This window comes from Pseudochaenichthys georgianus, chromosome 22, assembly GCF_902827115.2.
Source record: "Pseudochaenichthys georgianus chromosome 22, fPseGeo1.2, whole genome shotgun sequence".
Classification (NCBI taxonomy): domain Eukaryota; kingdom Metazoa; phylum Chordata; class Actinopteri; order Perciformes; family Channichthyidae; genus Pseudochaenichthys; species Pseudochaenichthys georgianus.
The window spans coordinates 22,078,965-22,099,148 of NC_047524.1; the positions used below are offsets into that span (position 1 = coordinate 22,078,965).

The 20,184-nt window shown below is 44.7% G+C and overlaps 1 protein-coding gene across 4 annotated transcripts in view; it reads left to right on the plus strand.

The window, feature by feature from the left end:
* myt1lb (myelin transcription factor 1-like, b) overlaps nt 1-20,184 on the plus strand; it is a 117,598-nt gene that overhangs the window by 52,526 nt on the left and 44,888 nt on the right. For all 4 annotated transcript variants that reach the window (XM_034112146.1, XM_034112147.1, XM_071207254.1 and 1 more), the window contains one exon: nt 17,313-17,863. In XM_034112146.1, coding sequence (XP_033968037.1) covers nt 17,313-17,863 — 551 coding nt within the window. The remainder of the gene's footprint in view (nt 1-17,312; nt 17,864-20,184) is intronic.

Consider the following 20,184-nt stretch of genomic DNA (forward strand, 5'->3'; position numbering starts at 1 on the left):
CCCTCTCCCTCCCTTCCCTCCCCTTACTCTGCTGCTGCCTGCAGATAGTAATTAATCAGGGGATCGATGTGAAGCCTATCTCCAGGCTGAGGCGTCTATAATGTCGATAATGCTGCTCGATGGCCTCTCTCCCCGGAGAGCTGATAGTCTTCAGGACGAACACGCTTGACTTTGCATGAAGCAGCCTGGACTGCGTCAGATGGACCGCTGCCGTTACGCTTGTGTGCGTGTGTGTTTCTTATACACAAACGCCCACGCAGGTTTGCACATTGACAAGGGTCAGGTGAATGATAGCGTATTATTAGACTGAGAGAATCTCAAAATATAGAAAGGTTGACTATTTTAGGGTTAAACTAAAGACTGGATAGTAAATGCTTTTATAAAGCTGTCAGTGTTCCTCATTGACATTGAACAGGGCTCTATTTTTCATAACTGGATTAGTTTGGTGGAATAGTAGAATATAAGACATGAGTCTGGATTTCACAGTTATGCAGTCTAGATGAAAATGTATCTTAAGCTGTTGGGAGAGCTTTGTGTTATTTGGTTTCATTTGAAAATAACTTATTCTGCTAATTTCCAGGTTCATATTTGTATTTTGCGCCTCTACTGTGACATGTTTCCATGATTTAATATTCAGAAAGCTCTTTATTCTTCTCATACTGCCTATGCTGCAGCCCCTCTTTCCACCTTTTTCTGATTGGTTTGCTGACCGGCTCTGTTATTATTGGTCAAACCCTTAGAGATGTCCCGCCCCTTAGCCGTACAATGTGTTTGAGTGCTCGCCGATAGATGCGCAAGTGTTTCATAGTGACGTCACTATGTTATGGAAGTACACAAATTCCAATGGAGGCGTTTCAGGCAGGGGGGGGTGGGAGAGAAGCTCCCTCTGGAGGGAACTTTGGGATTTTACCGTTTACATGCACTAAAACTGACATCTGACATACTACAGCAAAGGGAAAGCCCCAAAAAGCCTAATGTAATGTAATCTTTAAGCCTTTTTTATAAACGATATGTAAGTCATTGAAGTCGGCCAGATTCCAGGTTGCATCACAGATATGGCTTTGAGGTGCCTGACTCTGATGGCTTCAGACGTCTCCTTCCAGATATGGAACAGTCATACTAATCATAGACCCTCAGGACAGCAAACTGAAGTCTCTATTCTATATGACGAAAATGTAGGAGAAGCAACAAGCTTGCTTTACTGAACTGGTAGTAGTATTGTGCACACTACGGGTTCAGGGCTTCCGTGTGTTGTTGCAGCTGCCCGCCGTCTGCGCCTATAAATAGCAGCTACTATAAAAATTGGACGGTAAAGGCATGCCTTTCTATTCAAAGCTCTAATTACATGGTTGAATTTCTTTTATGAAAGAAAAGAAACAAAGAAAGCTTTAACAGAGACCACATCTCAATAAACCTCATCATGGTTTTCACAAGCAAGGTGGATTGGGGGAGGAGCTGTGCTAGACGGAGCTCACAGCATAAACATTCCCCTCCAAGTCTCTTTTGTCATTTGCATATTTACAGTCTGCCATGCTAATCGTGTTTATTGGGGTGTATAAGTACTGCGCATGAGCTCAATGGGGAGGATAGCTTTGTGCCAGAGACTGCATTGGGAGGCTCTGGGATAAACATGGCCCCCTTCCCCCCATTTCGCCAGATACACGGCTCCTCTTCCAGTGAACCAATTTCAAAAGACAAAAAGAGCTGTCTTACGTAACTAGGACAGCTCAGGATTTTGCTAATTATGGTTTTAATGTTCAGTAAATAATTCCCCAGATTTTGTACAAAGCCAAGAATTTGTGAAGATATGTTTGTGTTTTCGGTGTTCAAGCAGGTGCAGTTCTTCAAAATCACATCATGAAAGAGATCCATACTATGTGATGGATGTCTAGCTTACAGGAATAAGGTATTTGTTCACTTGACTGCATGTATCAGAAAATATTATAGAACAAATTACACCGCTTGAAAAAGCTATCAATATGTAAAGGTGTTCAAGGTGGATGTCTCGGTGCCTAAGGCTGGCTCGCAAAGGTAAACTATTCACTCCCTGATTTGCATTAATACTAACAAAAAAGTCAGAATCTAGATTTGCACGATTTCACCTTGAGCACGTAGATTTCATTGTCAGCCCCCGTGTGCTTTTGCCCTGAAGTGTTGAGCACAGTTAAGTAAGGTGGATAACTGCTAAAGCTCCTCATTTTCCCCCTGTCAGATTCCCTGCTCTCACACAGAAGACATGAGGTGGTCCTCTGTGGCGACGGGCCGAATGAGAGGGGCGTACAGTCCGGGCTCTGCCTTTAATTGCCGGTGTCAGAGCTGAAACATGGCCGAACAGGAAATGAGCAAGTTAATGAAACGTTTTAATTATTCAACATAATTGTGGAACGTGACGAGTGTGTCGGTGAATCCCTGGCCTGGCTGTTCTCACAAGGTGTCTCTTCAGCACACACACATTCCTGCACTGACTCCCTCATTCCCTTTGTCTCACACACACTGAACACTTGCTTTCCCATGGTGCTCTCCCTCATACTTATTACTGGCCATTCTCTTCCATGATAGGATGAGTGAGATCAGTCCGTGTTATAATTACTTGCCCTTGTTTGCTCGGGGTCGTATGCCCACTGGCCTGAGCCCCCGCAGCCATTCTGCAGGGCGGCGGGAACTGGCATATTGATCTGAGAGCTGGAGAGCACAAGAATGACAGACTTTTCCCTCATTCTCTATCACTGTCTGCCTGTCTTATACCACACACACACACACACACACACACACACACACACACACACACACACACACACACACACACACACACACACACACTTACCATCAGTGCATGGCGGATAATTAAAGAGAACTAAAACAAACATGAGGATATCAGTTCATCAGCACGCCTGAGACTGCTTCCTATCTCCCCCTCTGTCTTTGGTCGCTCCTTTCTTCCTTTCTCCTGTTTCCTCATCTTGACATTCCTCTTCTCCTCTCCTTCCTGCCCCTTTTTAGTTCCCCTCTCTTCCCACAACACCGTTTCCTTCCTTCCTTCCATCCTTCCTCTTTCCCTCTACCCCTCCCATCTCTCTCGGCTGTCTCTGGCAGAGCTAATTCCCTCTTCAGATGGTGCGGCTCTCATTTGCATACTTATCAAAGTGTTTGGACTATCCGACAGAAGCTGTAGGAAGGTGGGGTCATTAATATGTTAATTACCACCCCCCCTTTTTATCATCCGCACTCTCCTTTAGACGGCAGCGAATCATCCATATCATCCATATCCTCCACCTCCGCTTTGCACGCAGTCTTTGAATGTTTGAATATCCTCAGAGGCTCTGCAAATGCCATGAGACTGTAGACACTTACACACGGGGGTTAGGGTAGATAGTTACCCACCTATAGTTGATGTGTATTGTCTTGTGAGTGTGCACTGGTCCTGGTTGCTAACAACATTTTGATTGTCATTAACAACTATGTTGTGGCCTTTATTTTGTTAAGGGCAGTTCACATTCCAGCAACGTTACTTGAGATATTGTTGTGCATTTTAATTAAAGAAATTAAGTGTTTTAAACTAAATCATAGATCTCATGGTAGCTAGCCGATAAAATCTACCACCATTGTCACTGTAAGTCAAATGCAAGAAAAAAAGCTTGACAGGCATAGCAACAGTAACCAAGGAGGGCGGGGCTTGGCACACTACCCATTACTAACTCTAATGCACGTCTGAGTTTGAACCATATCTAAAGGCACATTTCCATGAGACACATACTGCACTACAGATCAAGGCTAATCCTGAAGTTCAACAAAGCTCAGTTAATGAAGAACCTCTATAGGCTGAATCTGCATACTGTGCAGGATGCTGTTCCATGTCAGTTTAAGCAACATGATTACCATAATTGTCCTATGGAGAGGTTGCAGGGTCAGTAGTTAAGTCACTCAGCTGAAGGAGTGGGACGTGCCGTTAATTCTGACGTATCTGCTTATGGGCAAAGGTTAATGGGTCATTTATATGTTGGCTGTTGTAGCTGGCAGAGCGTTGCCGATTACTCAAAGTTGACACAGGTGATTGACTGAGGTGCCTACAACCAGCAACAATGGCTGACATTCATTCAAAAAGACATGGGAAGTAGTAAGCAAACGTTGGTGAAAGGTATCTTGGGAATTGTTGTCCTTGATCGAGTTTGTTTTGTGTGTTTTTTTATTTAAATGCTGTGCTTTGCTGTAGGGGAATGCCAAAATCCACAGAATTTGCAAATGTATTCAGTAATATGCCAGCAAACAGACGTAAGTGGTTCCTGGAATGAAAGGGAAACATGAACATAAAGTAACATTTTGTCTGTGGAACAGTGAAGTAATAGAGACGCAAGTGTTTTCTAAAGTAGGGTTCAATAATTTAACCAGGAGAGTGAAGGAAGAGACACTGTTCCCTGCTCACCAGTTTAGATTTGAGCTTTTCAAGGACAAATAGCAATGGTAACTGCTAGCCCACTGAACATGTTTATGTTAAGTAGACTTTCTTTCAGAGTCTTGCTTTCCCCTCTACTGTCCTCTTGTTTTCGTATGCCGCTGTGCCTCTGTCAGAGCGCCATGTGGAGGCTTTCGAGGTTAGTATTATGGGTGGTGGATAGAATGAATATAGAAGGGACGGCAGTATATTATCACAGGGCCATCTACAGTACATTGCAGATAAACAGTGTGATTTTTACAAGAGGCAACACAGGCTACCAATGCTTGTATTGTACCCACCATGTAATGTTCTGTCCTTCTCCATGGGTAAAATAGGACAGAACAAAGTTAGGGAAGGTTAGGGAGTGAAACAGGGAAGAGAATCATGGAGAAAGGAAGATAGAGGAGTGTGTGTACAATTAAATGAAAACAACAATACAGCATTGGAAACTAGTAAATGAGGACAGAAGTAAAGTAAAGGCAAGGAGATTAGAGCCGACAAAAGGTGAGATGAGGAGAGCCATCACCTTGTTCTTAACAACAATAAAAGCCTCTGGCCTTGCCTCTGAATACATATTTTTCTCTGTGCCAAACCGAAAGGGTGTTCAATTCAACCCACGCAGGGCAGACTTAACAATTACTCTCACTTTAAACGCAATTTCCTGGCCGTGGGGAATGATTGACAGATCGTATCCATGGTGTCAGGGGGGCAGCCACACCCCTCCTCACTAAGGCAGAAATTAGAGAACAGTAGGAGCTAAATTACACCTTAGCAAAAACCTCTGGCAACAGGACAGCGAGGAAAGCATGATGAATGAGAAAAGGATCAGAACAGAAAGGTAGAGGGTGAGTCGCGTGGGAGCATGGAGATGATTGGAAGAAATACATGTGTAGTTACACAGCAGCACGCACACACACACACACACACTCAGATGCTGGTAGACACACAAACAAACACACCAAGGTAATGGGTCTGCAGTACTATAGGAGTGCAAAGAGAGAGACACTTAAATGTCATCTCTCCCTCACTCTCTCACACACACAACACACATGCACACACACGTTCATCTCCTCTCCCTCTACTATGTCATGCTCTTAAAGCACTCAGACTGATATGAGAGCAGCAAGCAACCAGCAGTGTGGCACAATGAGTCTCAGGGTATCTGCAGTGGAAGAGCCCATTGGCGTGTCCATATAGTAAGGCAGAGAATAGCAGATCTCCTGTGGTCCCTCTATGCAAGGCAGGTCTTAAAGGGGCCCTATTTGGCTACATGTCAGGTTCTTATTTGTATTTTTTGCCTCTACTCTGACATGCTATTAGTGCTGCGTACCTGGACTCACATTCAGGTTCAGGTCCGGACTCAAGTCCAGAGGTTCAGGTTCAGGTCCGGACTTATAAGTCCGGACCTGAACCCATGGCTTGTGTCAAGTTGTGTGAGTAACTAAAGTGAACTTATTGTGAGCTAATTATCAATTGAAAATTAACTCATAATCAACTCAAATTCAAACTCATCAGGTTTATTGTGCTCCCTTCCAACTTGTGTCTACATTTCTCTACAAAGTACAAATGTGCCACTTAGTCTACAAATGACTTATGACAGCAACTACAGTGAACTACTACAAAGTTCAAACATTTATTTCATTTACCAAACTAAAGTAACCAAACAGTCCCTGAGCTGACTGAGCCTAAATCCCTAAAACGTTGCTGAAAGGTAGAGTGTAGAGTAGACTATACGCATCACACTGTTACACGCCTAATATACAGTATAGGCTACACTCTAGTGACTGTACAGTCAGAGTGTACTGTACTGTCTGTGCACCATGTATTTTCTACAACTCTACAATACATACTGTTAGAAATTAAAATCAATGTTGATATGGCGTAATTTTGAATTAAAAACACTAATTTAAATCACTTTTATTCTGAAAAAACCGAAAGTTCACACTATTAACTTAAAACTTTTATTCTGAAAATTCTTCACTTCCGGTTAGCATTAGCATGTGGCGAAATTCTACGTTTTCAAACCGTAAATCGAAGGTGAAATGACATGTGATGTTGTACACTGAGCACACTGGGATTAGCACTCATTTATTGACGCTGAATAACGTTTATCAGGGAATGTTTAAATAACCACAGACACCAGAATATACGTAAGTGCTAGTTTTTTTGCGAGTCCAAGTACCGGTTCCTGACGTTCCGGTTTTAACCGGACTTGCACCGAAACTTTTTACAAGTCCAGTACCGGTTCGGCGTACCGGTACGCAGCACTACATGCTATCATGCTTTAATGTTCATACAGGTCTTTATTGTTCTCATACTGCCTGTGCTGCAGCACCTCTTTTCACCCTCTGTCTGCTCTGATTGGTTAGCTGGCCGGCTCTGTTGTGATTGGTCAACCGCTTGGAGATCACGTACAATGTGTTGGATCGTTAACTAATAGAAGCACAAGTAAACAAAGGAGTCCAATGGAGGCGTTTCAGGCAGGAGGGCAAGTTTGTGGGAGGGGCTCCTTCTTGAGGGAACTTTGGGATGTTAGTCTTTGCAGACAATTTACATGCACACACACCTATAAGACACTACAGGAAAGGGACAACCTTAAAAAGCATGAAATGCCCCCTTTAAATTATTAGTTATATACTTTATTTGTGTTACTGTTAATGTTATCATTTTAATAGGCCAAACACAACAATGTCCTGATTATTACTACTGGGTATGTGTATCCAAACCCAGACACGTCTCATGCTTCAGTGGCATAGAATCCAAAGAAATATTAAAAACCAATCAGTGAGCCACACTGTTGCACTGGGTGATAGGCTTCTTCTTTAAATACACACAATGGGTTTCATTTTCAGTCAATCCTACATACACCCCCCGCTGGAGGGAATACTCAGTAAACTGGAGCATCAATCAATCAATCAATCAATCAATCAATCAATCAATCAATCAATCAATCAATCAATGTTTATTTATATAGCCCAATATCACAAATGTTACATTTGTCTCAGTGGTCTTCACAGTGTGTACAGAATATCAGTATGACAATATGACACCCTCTGTCCTTAGACCCTCACATCGTACAAGGAAAAACTTCCGGAGAAAACCCACAGTTTAAAGGGAACATGGGAGAAACCTCAGGGAGAGCAACAGAGGAGGGATCCCTCTCCCAGGACGGACAGACGTGCAATAGATGCCGTGTGTAAATTGCATCAAATGTGGATTAATCCATATCTGAAAATGGTTCCAGACACATGCACCCTTTTACTCTGGTTCGAGTGAGTTCAGCAGTAGCCAATGGGCTTGGGGCTCGGGGCTGAGTGCAACAGATAGGATGATGAGGAAGTTGTAAAATATTAAGAGACGTACCAACACGTTTTTTTTGCGTAGCTTAAACTTCCAGAAAAGTAAATTAATCTGCATTAATTGAGGTTTATGTGTTTCAGAATGGTACTGTTGGTAATCAGGAACAGTGTATATCTGAAGTAAACTTGACTAAAACCAGTGTTTTTCTTGAGTCCAGCTTATAAGCAGCACTGACATCCTTGGCAGACTTATTTATTTAAAGCCATATTGTCGGAGTCAATTGAAGAATACTGTAAATGACTCGTTAAAACAGATGTTCCTTGCAGCGTACTGCCTTACAGCTAGTACTGGTGCCGGACCACTTGTGACTGTAGTCTGATGGTCCACTAAGTGTTTGCTGCTAAGAGTACCGGCGTACTGTAGGTTTACCTCAGACTGGGTAAAGTGCTGCCAGCCTGGCTTCAAGGGGCCTTGACTGGAGCAGGGCCTCCAGAACAGGCTCTTCACCTGGAGAGAGAGGGGTGGAGAGGCAAAGGGCAGCGCACTGACACACACATTCACACATACTCTCTCTGAAAGCAAACTGACACACATGTAGACATACGAGCCACACACCCGCTGACACACACCTCCTAAGCCCTCACACACGCACAACCTACTTCACATGTAGAGCAGCGTTCCCAGCTGAGTGCCTCTCTCCAACCTGGCAATTTCAGCGGAAATAGAATCCAGCTAAAGTACACAGGGCGTCAAGCAGATTTCACAACAGGGGGTTTGAATGGCAGAATGGCCTCACTACAGCCCTCGTTACTGATCCGGCAAGATCCAACTCATCTGTTTCAATAGCACTCTATCATTCACACTTGTGTGGATGGATGGAATTAGATTGCAGAAGTCCCATTTTTTCTTTTAAATCTTTTTGCAGCAGTGTTGGATTGTTTCTGTAAATACTGTTTATCTTGTGCCGCACATATTGAGGGGTAAACACATCTCTATACTTACTTCCTCGCATTCACAAATACAATTCATACACAGAAACATAATGTAGTATACGCACAGCGCCAATCGACAGTGATGTTTTGGGTGACATTTACTTTCTAGGTTGCACAAGATGCTCGTATAAATGAATCATGAGTAAATCTGTGAGGTGTGAATAATAGATGGGAGGAGAGGTAAAAAACAAAGGAGCGCTGTTATTATTTGTTAATAAGACACTCTGGAGCATCACTAACTAGATCTCATTACCACAATATGCGCAGGCATGCATACGCACATACACGCCCACGGCCACACACACACCTCCAACCGCCCACGTGCACACACACACCTTGTGCACACAACCCACATGCCAAACACATGCAGACGTCTCTCTTCCTGCATGACTATTTTTACCTGTGAAGCCTGTCGTTGCCTAGCGCTCTGTAATTACATCCCACACTCCTCCGACGGATGATTAGAAGCAATGATGGATGGGTTAACACTGTCACCTAAGGATGCCTCGGTGCAAAACCAATTAGGTGGCCATACATGTGTCATACAGCTGATACATGCGATAGACCCTCTCAGCCTGCTGCCATAACTGTGGAACAAGTGCGATAAAAGTGCAGGACGTGTCTACCGCTAATCAACAGATAAGAGATGATGAAGTTACTCCACTGTCCGTGAATAGATCTCCATGGCTCGTGGTGTCTCGGCTATGGCCTACCAGAAAGACATGAAGAGTTACTTCAGAGGCATTTTGCTTTTCAGTTTGCCCCGCCAAACATTTCACTTGAATATCTCAACAATAAAACAAACAGAAACTTTTCTTTTGTTTGCTTAGCCAGGCTTTATATCTATAGTGTTCTGCCCACAAGCAATGCCCTGATTTTGTCATCCCCCTCCATGAAATCACAGTTGAAATCATTTGAACTTTTTGTTTATTGCTAATTTTGGAAATGGCCCGTTATATCGTTTTTTTTACTTTTCACAGCCAGGAAAGATGATACTATGGATTTTCAATCATGTAAGGCAACAACGTTGTTGATACATCCCCTGTATAGACACGTCTTGGTGTTATTTGGATCAGGAGGTGGGGTGTGCTTGTCTGCTTATACATGCATGCAATGTGTGTGTGTGCCTGTGAGATGTGTGTGCGTGCAGACAGGGATGTGAGGGGTTGTGTTGATGATTGCCACGGCTGCAGCTGGGGCTGTGGGCTGAGTAATTGCCTGTCTTGGTAGGGAGAGCTTGGTAGGGAGAGCGTGGTAGCGAGCTAAAAGTCAAGTGCTCTCTTCCTGCTGTAGACCTCATTTGGATTCCACATTGCTAGCTAGCAAGCTAACGCCAGCCTTGGGCCTGTATTATTCATAGCTTGACAGATAGCTCTCACTAAAAGCATTGGAATTGGGCCAGGTGGTGATGGAGCGACAGGGGGACGCGGCCCCACTGCAGCACACACTCTGGCAGAAGAGGACACAGGACAGGAGCAAAGGATACCAAATTGAAGATAGAACGGAGCATCAGGGAGATGAGCAGTTTTAACTGAGCAAAGGAAAAAAAGAAATAGGGATACAGAGATGAAGAGACGGAGGAGGTGAAGAGGGGACATAGGGTGAAGAAGGATATCAGACAAAAGACGTTAGAGCACAGCTTACATTAGAGCAGAGGTAGAAGATGAGTGCACCAACCACTATAGGATGAAAATGGATAGAAGGCAGAAATGGAAAAACAAAGAGCGTGTGAGTGAAACCATTTCAACTAGAAGAGAGAAAGAAAAAGAAAAAGAGAACAGGCATGCCATCCAACCCCCGCCAAGCTCAGCAACCCCTCTGCTTCCATGTGCAGAACCAGATAAGGTCGCATTAATCAAAATCTGCCACTTCCCCCTTCCAAAAAAACACCGTCTATGCCATCAACCCCCCTCTGTGAAGTATCTGTCACCGAAACAGAAATTTCCATATTTAATGGGAAAGCTTTATATCACCGAAAAGCCAGTGTGGGCTGAGGGTGAAAAGCAGAGAGTTGGTTGGATCGTCAGCGCCGTCATTGGGGGTTCATTTCAGTTTGCCTCCGACACCATTGTTATCATTTCAAAAGTGTGATGAAGCTGGACTCTGATTGGTATTCATCTTGTGCAACTACAATCACTTGTGTAATAATAGTTTATTTTACCAATGCTATATTGTCTCTATAGTCTCTTTCTTCATAGCATATTCCATCCTTATATAAACCTCTAATGCAATTTAAGACACACTTTTAAATGCATTTCAAAACCAGGGCCACCAAATTGACATTGGAAGACACATGCGCTCCCTCTCGTCATGCCTTCCCCGCTGATGCCATTTGTTTATTTTTCCCCTTTGTAGTTTTCTCCCTTATTTGCCTCCTGAGCATATTATGACAAGCCGGCAGAATACCCTTCTGACATTACCCGGCGTCAGATAAACAGGTGGTGTTTATGCTTTTTTTGATCCTCCTCTTTTCTTTTTTATAACTGCTTCCCAGAGGAAAGGCATCAAAGGGAATAGCAGATCATGTGCGGTGAGTGCGGAGTGTGCCAGGGGGACGTGGGCATGAAGGGGGGAGGGGGGGTTGGGCGGGGGGGTGTCCAGATGCTTAGGGCCAGCTCCAGGCCGGGCACATCCTGACCTCTAACCCCTGAACCCCCACAAGCCCTCGTCGATCTCAGACTCCCCCTCCCACCCGCGGCCAGCACTCCCCTCAGAGCAGCTGCCAACTAAATTACATCAATGTCAAAAAGCCCTCCTCCTCCTCTGCTGGGGAGATGAAGCCTCGTCACATGACGCAGAGTTGGGATCAGAATGTAACACGGGAAGGGCACATCAGTCTGACAGAGTTACAGTAACGGATAATGTTGGAGATATACTATATTGTAGTTATTGTCTACAAATCCTATAAGAGTGGAAACCAACAACATGTTATTATCTCTAACATGCTTCTTACACCGCAGGTCTGTGGCTCAAAACCACAAGCCCATTGGTTCCTGTCAGGTTCTTACTGAAGATGTACCGCTTTTGAAAATTGCAAAATACACCTTAAACAGGATTGTGCTGTACTTTTAGAATCACATCATTAAAGATAAATGAAGGATAGTTTATAACGGATTGACTCAAATAACGGCTGTTCCCATGTTCATGATGATGAGGAGGAAGTCACTTTGCGCATTAGTGTGGCTCATTCATCTGTTTTTAGTCGTTTTTGGACAACAATGAAGGAGGAATCGGATACAGCTGAATATGGATGATATACTGTAGCTTGGGTTTTTCCCATGGGATTTGACAACAAAAACAAAAGTCATAAAGCAAGTCGCTCTGTAGATAAACAGATTTGAGGACATCCTGTTGACATCCATTGTGGTGGGAATTTTCCCATTTTGTTACATTTATTGGATTAATAACTTAATTGGGAAACAGTCGATAATGACGATACATCTAGTTATAGATGAAATAGTTAGGGACTCATACACTGTCTATTATTCCTGTAAGAAGCACATACTAAATGAAGGGTAAAAGAATAATGTGCATTTGGCTCACAATATAATGTACCCCTGTTATTCTATTCACTCACACTAACTCGTTCTTGTCAGTTCATCTAAGCAAACACTTATCATGACAGCCAACACTGTGGCTTACATAGACAAATGGACATGCTGGAGGAAAGCATTTCTTCTCCAAAATGGCTGCTGGGCTAGCAGCTAACTAGCTGGCGTCTCTCTCTAAGTCTCTGGGTCGGGGTGATTGATTGAAGTCATTACGCTGGTGGAGAGACTCCTTACCTGGCTAATCCAGGAGTGAATTTCGCTGCAGCATGACAGATAGCCACATTACATCCCCGGAATCTGCTGCCGAGCGAGCTCTCCTGCTCAGGACCTCCACCACCAAATGATGTAAGATGGCTTGTATGATACACATCTCAATATTCTGCCTGATCCATCACAAAAAAGTGTTCAGCTCTAGGAGTCTGAACAATTCTAGGAGTCTGCTTAATTATTTGGCATATTAAATCAAAATAGATCAATACACGTAATTAGCCGTTACCATGACTTAATGGTTACCTAAAGTACTGTTTACACCTGCGTTCACCCAATGTGTACAAATGAGTTCAGATAACACGACAACTGATAAGTATTCTGACCATTTGTTTTATTATCGAGTCATCTTCAGATTCAATACTTAGAAGCAAATGGTTGACATTTTGCTTAAAATCCCTCAAACATTAAATCAGTTCCCGATTATTGTTCTTTTAAACGTCTGATCAACTTATCCGTTAAGCTCCAACCCACATTTCCAAATCTTTGACTATCATGTGTCGCCCAGCCCTCCATCTGAACAGCCCTGATTTGTCTTATCCCATCTTTAATGCTCTCAGCTTCATTCCCACATCCTCCACCAAGTGCTCCACCACTCCTCGATGGGACAGTGTCAGTGAGGCGCACACACCACCTGTGAATAGTAGGTGGCAGATATGAATAAAAGCAGCTGAAGAGGAGCCGCTCACGCCTTGGATGGACTCTGCAGGATCAAATGTAGCGAGATGTTGGTTAGCCGCATTTGAGATGTCCACTAGAGTCCGTGCTGTATCTCAGTCCTGTCCGGGCAGAGGGGCTTAGTGTGAGTATTTGACTAAAGTTGAGACTGGGTTTTGTTAGCTGCAGGCTACAAATTCTAGACCCGGAGCAGTGAATGGGCAACAACAGGCTTATCGAAACCAGTGCCAAGCATGGCTGTCGGGGACTGATGCCTCTTAGCCGTCTTAAAAACATATACACCGGCGTATTACCAAGAAATGTAGGATGTTACTGCTTTGTTGAAATATGCATCCACACGGGAAAAGATAATACGCCAACATCTCGTATTAATAAGACTTTGGTGTAAATCCAAGTGGACATGTAAATGCAGCACATTCACAAAAACATCATACATGTTTCAGTGACACCGCAGCTGTGAAGTAATATTTTATGAGTTTAAGGACACGCTGCTGCTGTGTGTGTGCGTGAGCCAAAGCAGCTGATATGTGAGCGAGAGGCGACAGAAAACGCCCAAATTGTAGCGTCTGCCATGCGCTGAGCCTCCTGCACCAAGACTCGCTCTTTTGTTCTCCCCTAGCTAGCGGGAGAAGCCTGACAGCTCTGAAATGATCCTCTCCTCTTTCACACATCCCTCTTCTTTCTTTTCAACTGCTCCACCGTATATCCCCAATTGTGCGTGCACACATAAGAGCTATATACGCACATGCACATAAAAACATACATTCTCCTGTCTGTCTCGCTCCTATAGCCTCTATGTATCCTCCCCTCTGCTCATCTTCTCTCCCTGTCTGTCTTTCTCTCTCATTTCTCCTCACTGGCTTGCTGTGAGGATGGTGAATCCCTCATGGATTTCTGGAGGGTATCACCATGGAGACGGGGCTCTGCCACACGTGTCTATAGATCCTCCCGCTGGATAGGGGGCACAGCCAGAGGTGGTGCGTTCCCTCCATCTCTAGTGTGCTCTGCGGAGAGTGAAGGAGCGTCAACAATGTGCTCGGGTTCAGGGGGGAGAGATAGGAGGAAATGGGCAACGGGGTGCAGGTGGAGAGAAACATACTCTGTGAGATATACAGTGTGTGGAGGAGGTGGTAGAAAGTGGATGTATGGAAGGAAAGAGAGCAGATGAAGTTATGATGGGTGAGAACAGACACAGAGAAATATGAGGTGAGAGTGTGGGTGACAGGAAGAGATGACGAGGGAGAGAGGAGAGAAAAGCAGCCGTGAGAGGAGGCAGGGGGAGAGGCAGCCTCCTCCCTGTGTCACTGGGAGACAAATAGCGTGTGATGCTAATGACCGGCTAAAGCTTTTGCCCCCGCTGAGAACAGCCGCTAATGTGACTGCTAATAAAGGCGCGGTGGAACGGCGTCACATTCCAGCAGTCGCTCAACTGTCGCCCAAAATGAGCCAAACGGGAGCTCTGCCTCTCCTGCCGCTCCCACCTCACACTAATGCTCCAGAAAATAGGGCCCTCCCTGTAACATTAACAGAGGGATTCCTCCTGCATACAAGGGCCACTTGTTCACGCCCTCATATCATTTGTTCCATCTCATAATAGTGAGGATGCCTACTACATGACATTTGAAGTGTTCCTCTTTGTGATCTGAAGCTCCTTTCTTCTTTGATTGCTACCTCTCGTAGGGCACCCTCCTCTTTTATGTGATTCTGCCAGAGGACAAAGCAAAGGGAAGCTTAGATGGGTTCTCGTCTTTCCCTGCACAATACCAGCAGAATGCCCGTATTTGCTTTTTTAATTTTTGAAGGCCACCTGATTATTTCTGGAATTGAAATTGCCAAGTGCAGCGAGTGGGACGCGTTGCCTATGATGCCAAACGCTGCAGCCAAGGTCACACGGCGACACAGCCAAGGTCACACGGCGACACAGCCAGGGAACGTGGGATGGCGGAGCTGTGGAGGCTTCCTGTGGCTGAGTCATCGTGGGGCTGAGGAGCGTCGGGGCAAACACACCTCTCACGGTGTCACAACAACCTGACAACGCCTCTTAGCACGAGCGTGATTACAACACATTTACATAAGAGGCTCTGCAGTCGCGTTTAAACCGGAGCCAAATGGGTGTTCCTGTAGGTGGGACTTTTAGCAGAGTCAGGTTATTATGCATGCTCTCAAAAGGCCTCTTTGTTTGTGCAATCTGGACCCGAAATATTCAAGTGCACTTGACACCTTTTAAAAAATACAGTGAGCAAATACACAGCCCAATATGTATTATAAGCTATTAGCTTATTAGCTCCAGCTATTTTGAAAGAGTGATTCAGGCGTAGTCACATACATGAATCCCTGTCAGCCTCTGAGTTTTGCTGCAACGACTGACAGCACATCCTAGGATAGAGATGGAGAGGCGGGACCAGGAGACTGAGAAGGAGAGTGCCTATGTGCCATTCCCACATTTCTCCCTCTTCCCCCCCCCCCACTCACCTATCCTCCTCTCCTGCCAGCCCGCCTGCCTTGGCAGCCGCTAACCTGCTGGGACCAGCCCTTGATTTATTTGGAGAGGGCGCTGGAACGCAGAGGCCAGGATGAGTGGCATTTTAATGTGCTTTTGAGATGTTTGGTCACAAGCACTATTGATCACAGTGCCGCAGCACACACACACACACACACACACACACACACACACACACACACACACACACACACACCCTCCCTCACCATCCCGCAGACCCTCGCACTGCCCTGGGGGAGAGGTCCGGCTGTCAGGCAGGGAATGAGTTTCCATGTGGGCTTAGATTAATGAAATGAGGCCGCAGGTTGCGGGGGGTGCAGGGGGTCAGACCATTAAGGAATCCCGGGGCCCGGGCGAGATTGAGCCTGCCAGCTGACTGTACCCTGACTGACTGATGGACGTCAGGGACGGAGGAGAGAGGGAGCGGGGGCCGGCAGAGAAGGATGGATAGGATATTGGACTGCTGGACACACTGACATTAAAAATTGGGAACAGTAATGGGTTTCTAAGCCCGCGATACCACCTCACCGCGTGATAAGCCTTTTCTGTAGCGAGTCCGCGCCAAAAGCAGCACACATTGACTAACTACCATTCTCCAGTCTCACCCGGAGCCTTGTGCCATTCACTCACATCAGGTCTCACTCTTAAGCAGCGCAGAGCCGGGGAAACATCCAGAGGTTGTAAAAATAGGAGCCAGTGATATTTCACGGCCGAGTGAACATGCCCAAAGCGTGTTTAGCTCTCTGACACTCCAGCCCGGGCACAGGCTTTATGTCATGGCCGAAACACTCCGCATACCTCGTCATCATTCTAACTGTGAGGGTGCTTTTGTTGGAATGTGCCAAATGTGTGCACACACACTCATACATGAATGTACACACAGCAACACACATGCTAAAGTCACTCACAGGTAGCAGCTCGGGGCTCTCTGAGGTTTGATGAGTGAAATGGATTTAGCCCCTTTGATCAATAGCCTGAGCGAATACACAGATTATCAGATTATCAGATTAGGATCTGTCCCCCTGCTGCCGAGGGGAGCCGGAGAATACATTAAAACCTAAGGTGCCTTGGCAAGATTCAATTAATCAGGCTACAGGTTGTCTCCCCCCCCCCCCCCCCCCCTTACAGTCACTTCCAGACAAGTAGTCGTGTTTTGCTGCGCTGCATATCGCGCTGGAACAAAGTGTTTGCGGAGCATGCACTGTGGCTTTCTTTTGCCTGAAGAACAAATTGATGTTACCTGAATACAAATGAATGTGAAAATAAACGGAATCTTCCGCCTTGTTTGCTTTAAAGATCAAGATTTTATCTCTTTTGTAAACTGTGTTCTAGAAGAAATTGAGCGTTTTATTAGAATTGCCCGTAGTTAATGAGTACATGTCTAATTAAGATTCCTTAAGCAAAGTGTAATATTTCCCCCAGCAGAAGAATAACAGGCGTTGCTCTCCTTGCAGTAAGAGGCCCATTGTTCCATTGGCGTATTGGATTGTGGATTGTAAACCACAGTAACTTAACACAGATGCCTTATTGCACATGAGCATTAGCATTTAAGGCTAACCGCTAATGGCTGCACTCTTATCTCCCCTCCGCAGTGTGTACGGCTGCCCCCAGGCCAAGAAGAGAAAGAGTCTAGACAGACAAACCCTGGAAACGTCCCCCAAGAGGAGCACCTACCTAGATGACATGGACAACTCCACCATGGAGGAGTGCTACGAGACAGACGGAACCGAGGAGATGGACCACAGGGAGGAAGAGGAGGAGGAAGGAGCGGTAGAGGAGGAGGAGGAAGAGGGTGAAGTGCACGAAGAAGAAGAGGTGGAAGGCTACGTGGACTACAACGAGGAGCAAATAGAGCCCGAAGAAGGGGAGGTGGAGAGAGGGGATGGAGATGGAGAGGCTGAGGAGGAGGAGGAGGAGGAAGAGGAGGAAGTAGAGGTGGAGCAAGAAGAGGAGGAAGAGGCTGATGAAGAGAGGGTGGAGGAGGCAGAGGAAGAGGAAGAAGAGGAGGATGCAGTAGAGGAGGTGGACTATGACGATGGAGAGGAGGAAGAGGAGGAGGAGGAGGAAGAGGATGAAGAGGAGGAGGAGGAAGATGAGGAAGAAGAGGAGGAAGAGGAGGAAGGAGAGCAGAATCAAGGGCAAGGTGAGATCTCTTCGTATTAACAAAAGCACTTTGGAAAGGTGATAACAATGCAGCTAATGCACTATAACACGTTGTATTTCTTTGAAGGAAAACAGGCCTTATTAGGGATGTCACAATACCAGAAATGTAGGTAGTCGTACTGCATAGTACCAATACTATTGAAATTCTACGATTCTCTACAGATCATAATTCCATCCCTAATATAAATATTTGATACTGCTGCGCAAACATTCCAACAATTTAAACAACTGTATTTTTTAAAGTTTCTTGGTTATTTAGCCAAGCAGCACTTCTAACAGCTAACGTTAGCTTGCTCTCCTCCTGCCCATTTCAACATCTAGTTTTCACATTATATGGACAAAAATGTAATATGTCGCTGAGGAGTTTACTGCAAACTTTTGTATTTGAACGGACGACGTGACTCAAACCCCCAATATGTTTCTATCCATTTAAAGTGCTGCATTTGCATATCAGTGGTTTATATCTCCATATGTGTCAGGCTGACTTGGGGCAGTTGGACATGATGTTCAAACTCTGATTGTGTTTTTTACTGGAAAGAGATGAAAGACCAGAAACAACATACAGTGAATCAAGCATGGCTTTAGCAATACAATGTATTATTCTCACAATGATTGGTTATTTTTTAATTATTCATTCATCTGCACATTGTACTCGCATACTGTTCAAAGCCTTCACTCTACAGCTGCAGTCTGCCCCCACCAGAACATGCAGGAGATGTGGAGTAGCACCCAATTGTCTTCTTTCCTGATTTTGTTTTTATCAAGCTCTTTAAAATGTTTAGCACTTTAATTACAGAAATTATCTAAACTGAGGCAAAAATAATCAGGATGCTCCTTTGTAATGATGTCCTACTGAAGTGCTTTAGTCTTTCTCCACAAGACCTCTAAAAGAAACAATAGAGACATGAGAGCTAAAACTGGGACATGATCAACAGACAGACCAACCAGAAAGTAGTCATTTTCATAAACAAGGAACCTTCAGTAGTCTGTCACTTGATACATATTAAAATCGTAAGAATTCTAGAGATGTTGACAATCAAAGATTTTAATAATGCCTTCCCTGAAGACATGATACAAGAGCACCCTGCAGTTTTGGGACTATCTGCGCCTCCCGACGTGCCTGAGACCAGATCTGGCAGGTTCCTCTGGAGCAGACTCTGCCTTGCACCCCCGCATCACGATTAGACCTGACAGTGCCTTCAAGTCCAATTAAGAGTGAAGCTCTGACAGAGGAGTGTGTTAACCCTGCTTGGCGCGCAGCTCTACCCACCCAAAGTGTTGATGTGGCATCTCAGCAGCCATGCTCTTCTTTCCTTGCACAATGTGCATCTCCACAGACTGGTGTTCATTAGAGCCCACAGCCAAGGCCTCAGCCTAACCCCGAGACAGTGGACTGATGCCTGTCCCTCCGAACTGTCAGCAGCGCTTCTGTCCACGAGCAGTAGCTCATTACCTTCCTGAACATCCTCTCATCATATTTTACTCAAGTAAAAGTAGCAATACAAACATTTAAAAATACTCTTTTACAAACAGAATTGTGCATTCTAAATTTAACTTAAGAGTATAAGGGTATTTTACTGTAAGAATTGGCATTAAAATGTAATTAAAGGACCAAAAGTACTCGCTGTTCATATGGCCAAATTAATATTTTTATATATTAGATTACTGGATTATGATTATCGATGCAACAATGGTTTTATCACTGTTACTACAAGAGTAAATCTTAACATCTTAACATTTTATATGTTGTATCAGTTCATAATTTGAATTGTAAAGTAACTAGTAACTTAAGCTGTCAATTGGATGAAGTCGACTAAAAAGTAAAATGTTAGGACTTGAGTAAATGCACTTCATTAGATTCCACCACTGATAATCATGATGTTTTCTTGGAATCAGAGGCTTTAACAATATCTTTAATGAACAGCATTTTCCCTGAGAAAGTCACAACACATATCTCTGTAAGCTTCATTACCGTCGCTGGGCAGATTCCAATCTCCCAAATGTAATAGAGGTGACACTCTGGAGCTTCTCTGTTTCTCAGTGGCGTGCACATCTCTGGAGCTAATCCAGAGCCAATTCAGGGCAGGGCAGTCCCTCTGTTCTCTCCTTAATCTGTTTCGCTTCCATATCTCTTTTGTGTACCTTGATTGCTCTTCAAATTGCTTTCCTGTGCCATGTTTCATACCATCAAAAATTAAACCCCTGGTGCAGGAAGCTGCTGTTAGGAAGCTTCCACTGTCAAAATGTGAGCCTGGTCATTCGTGACTGCTCCCTCTTCTTGCTCCAAAGCCCTCACCCCCC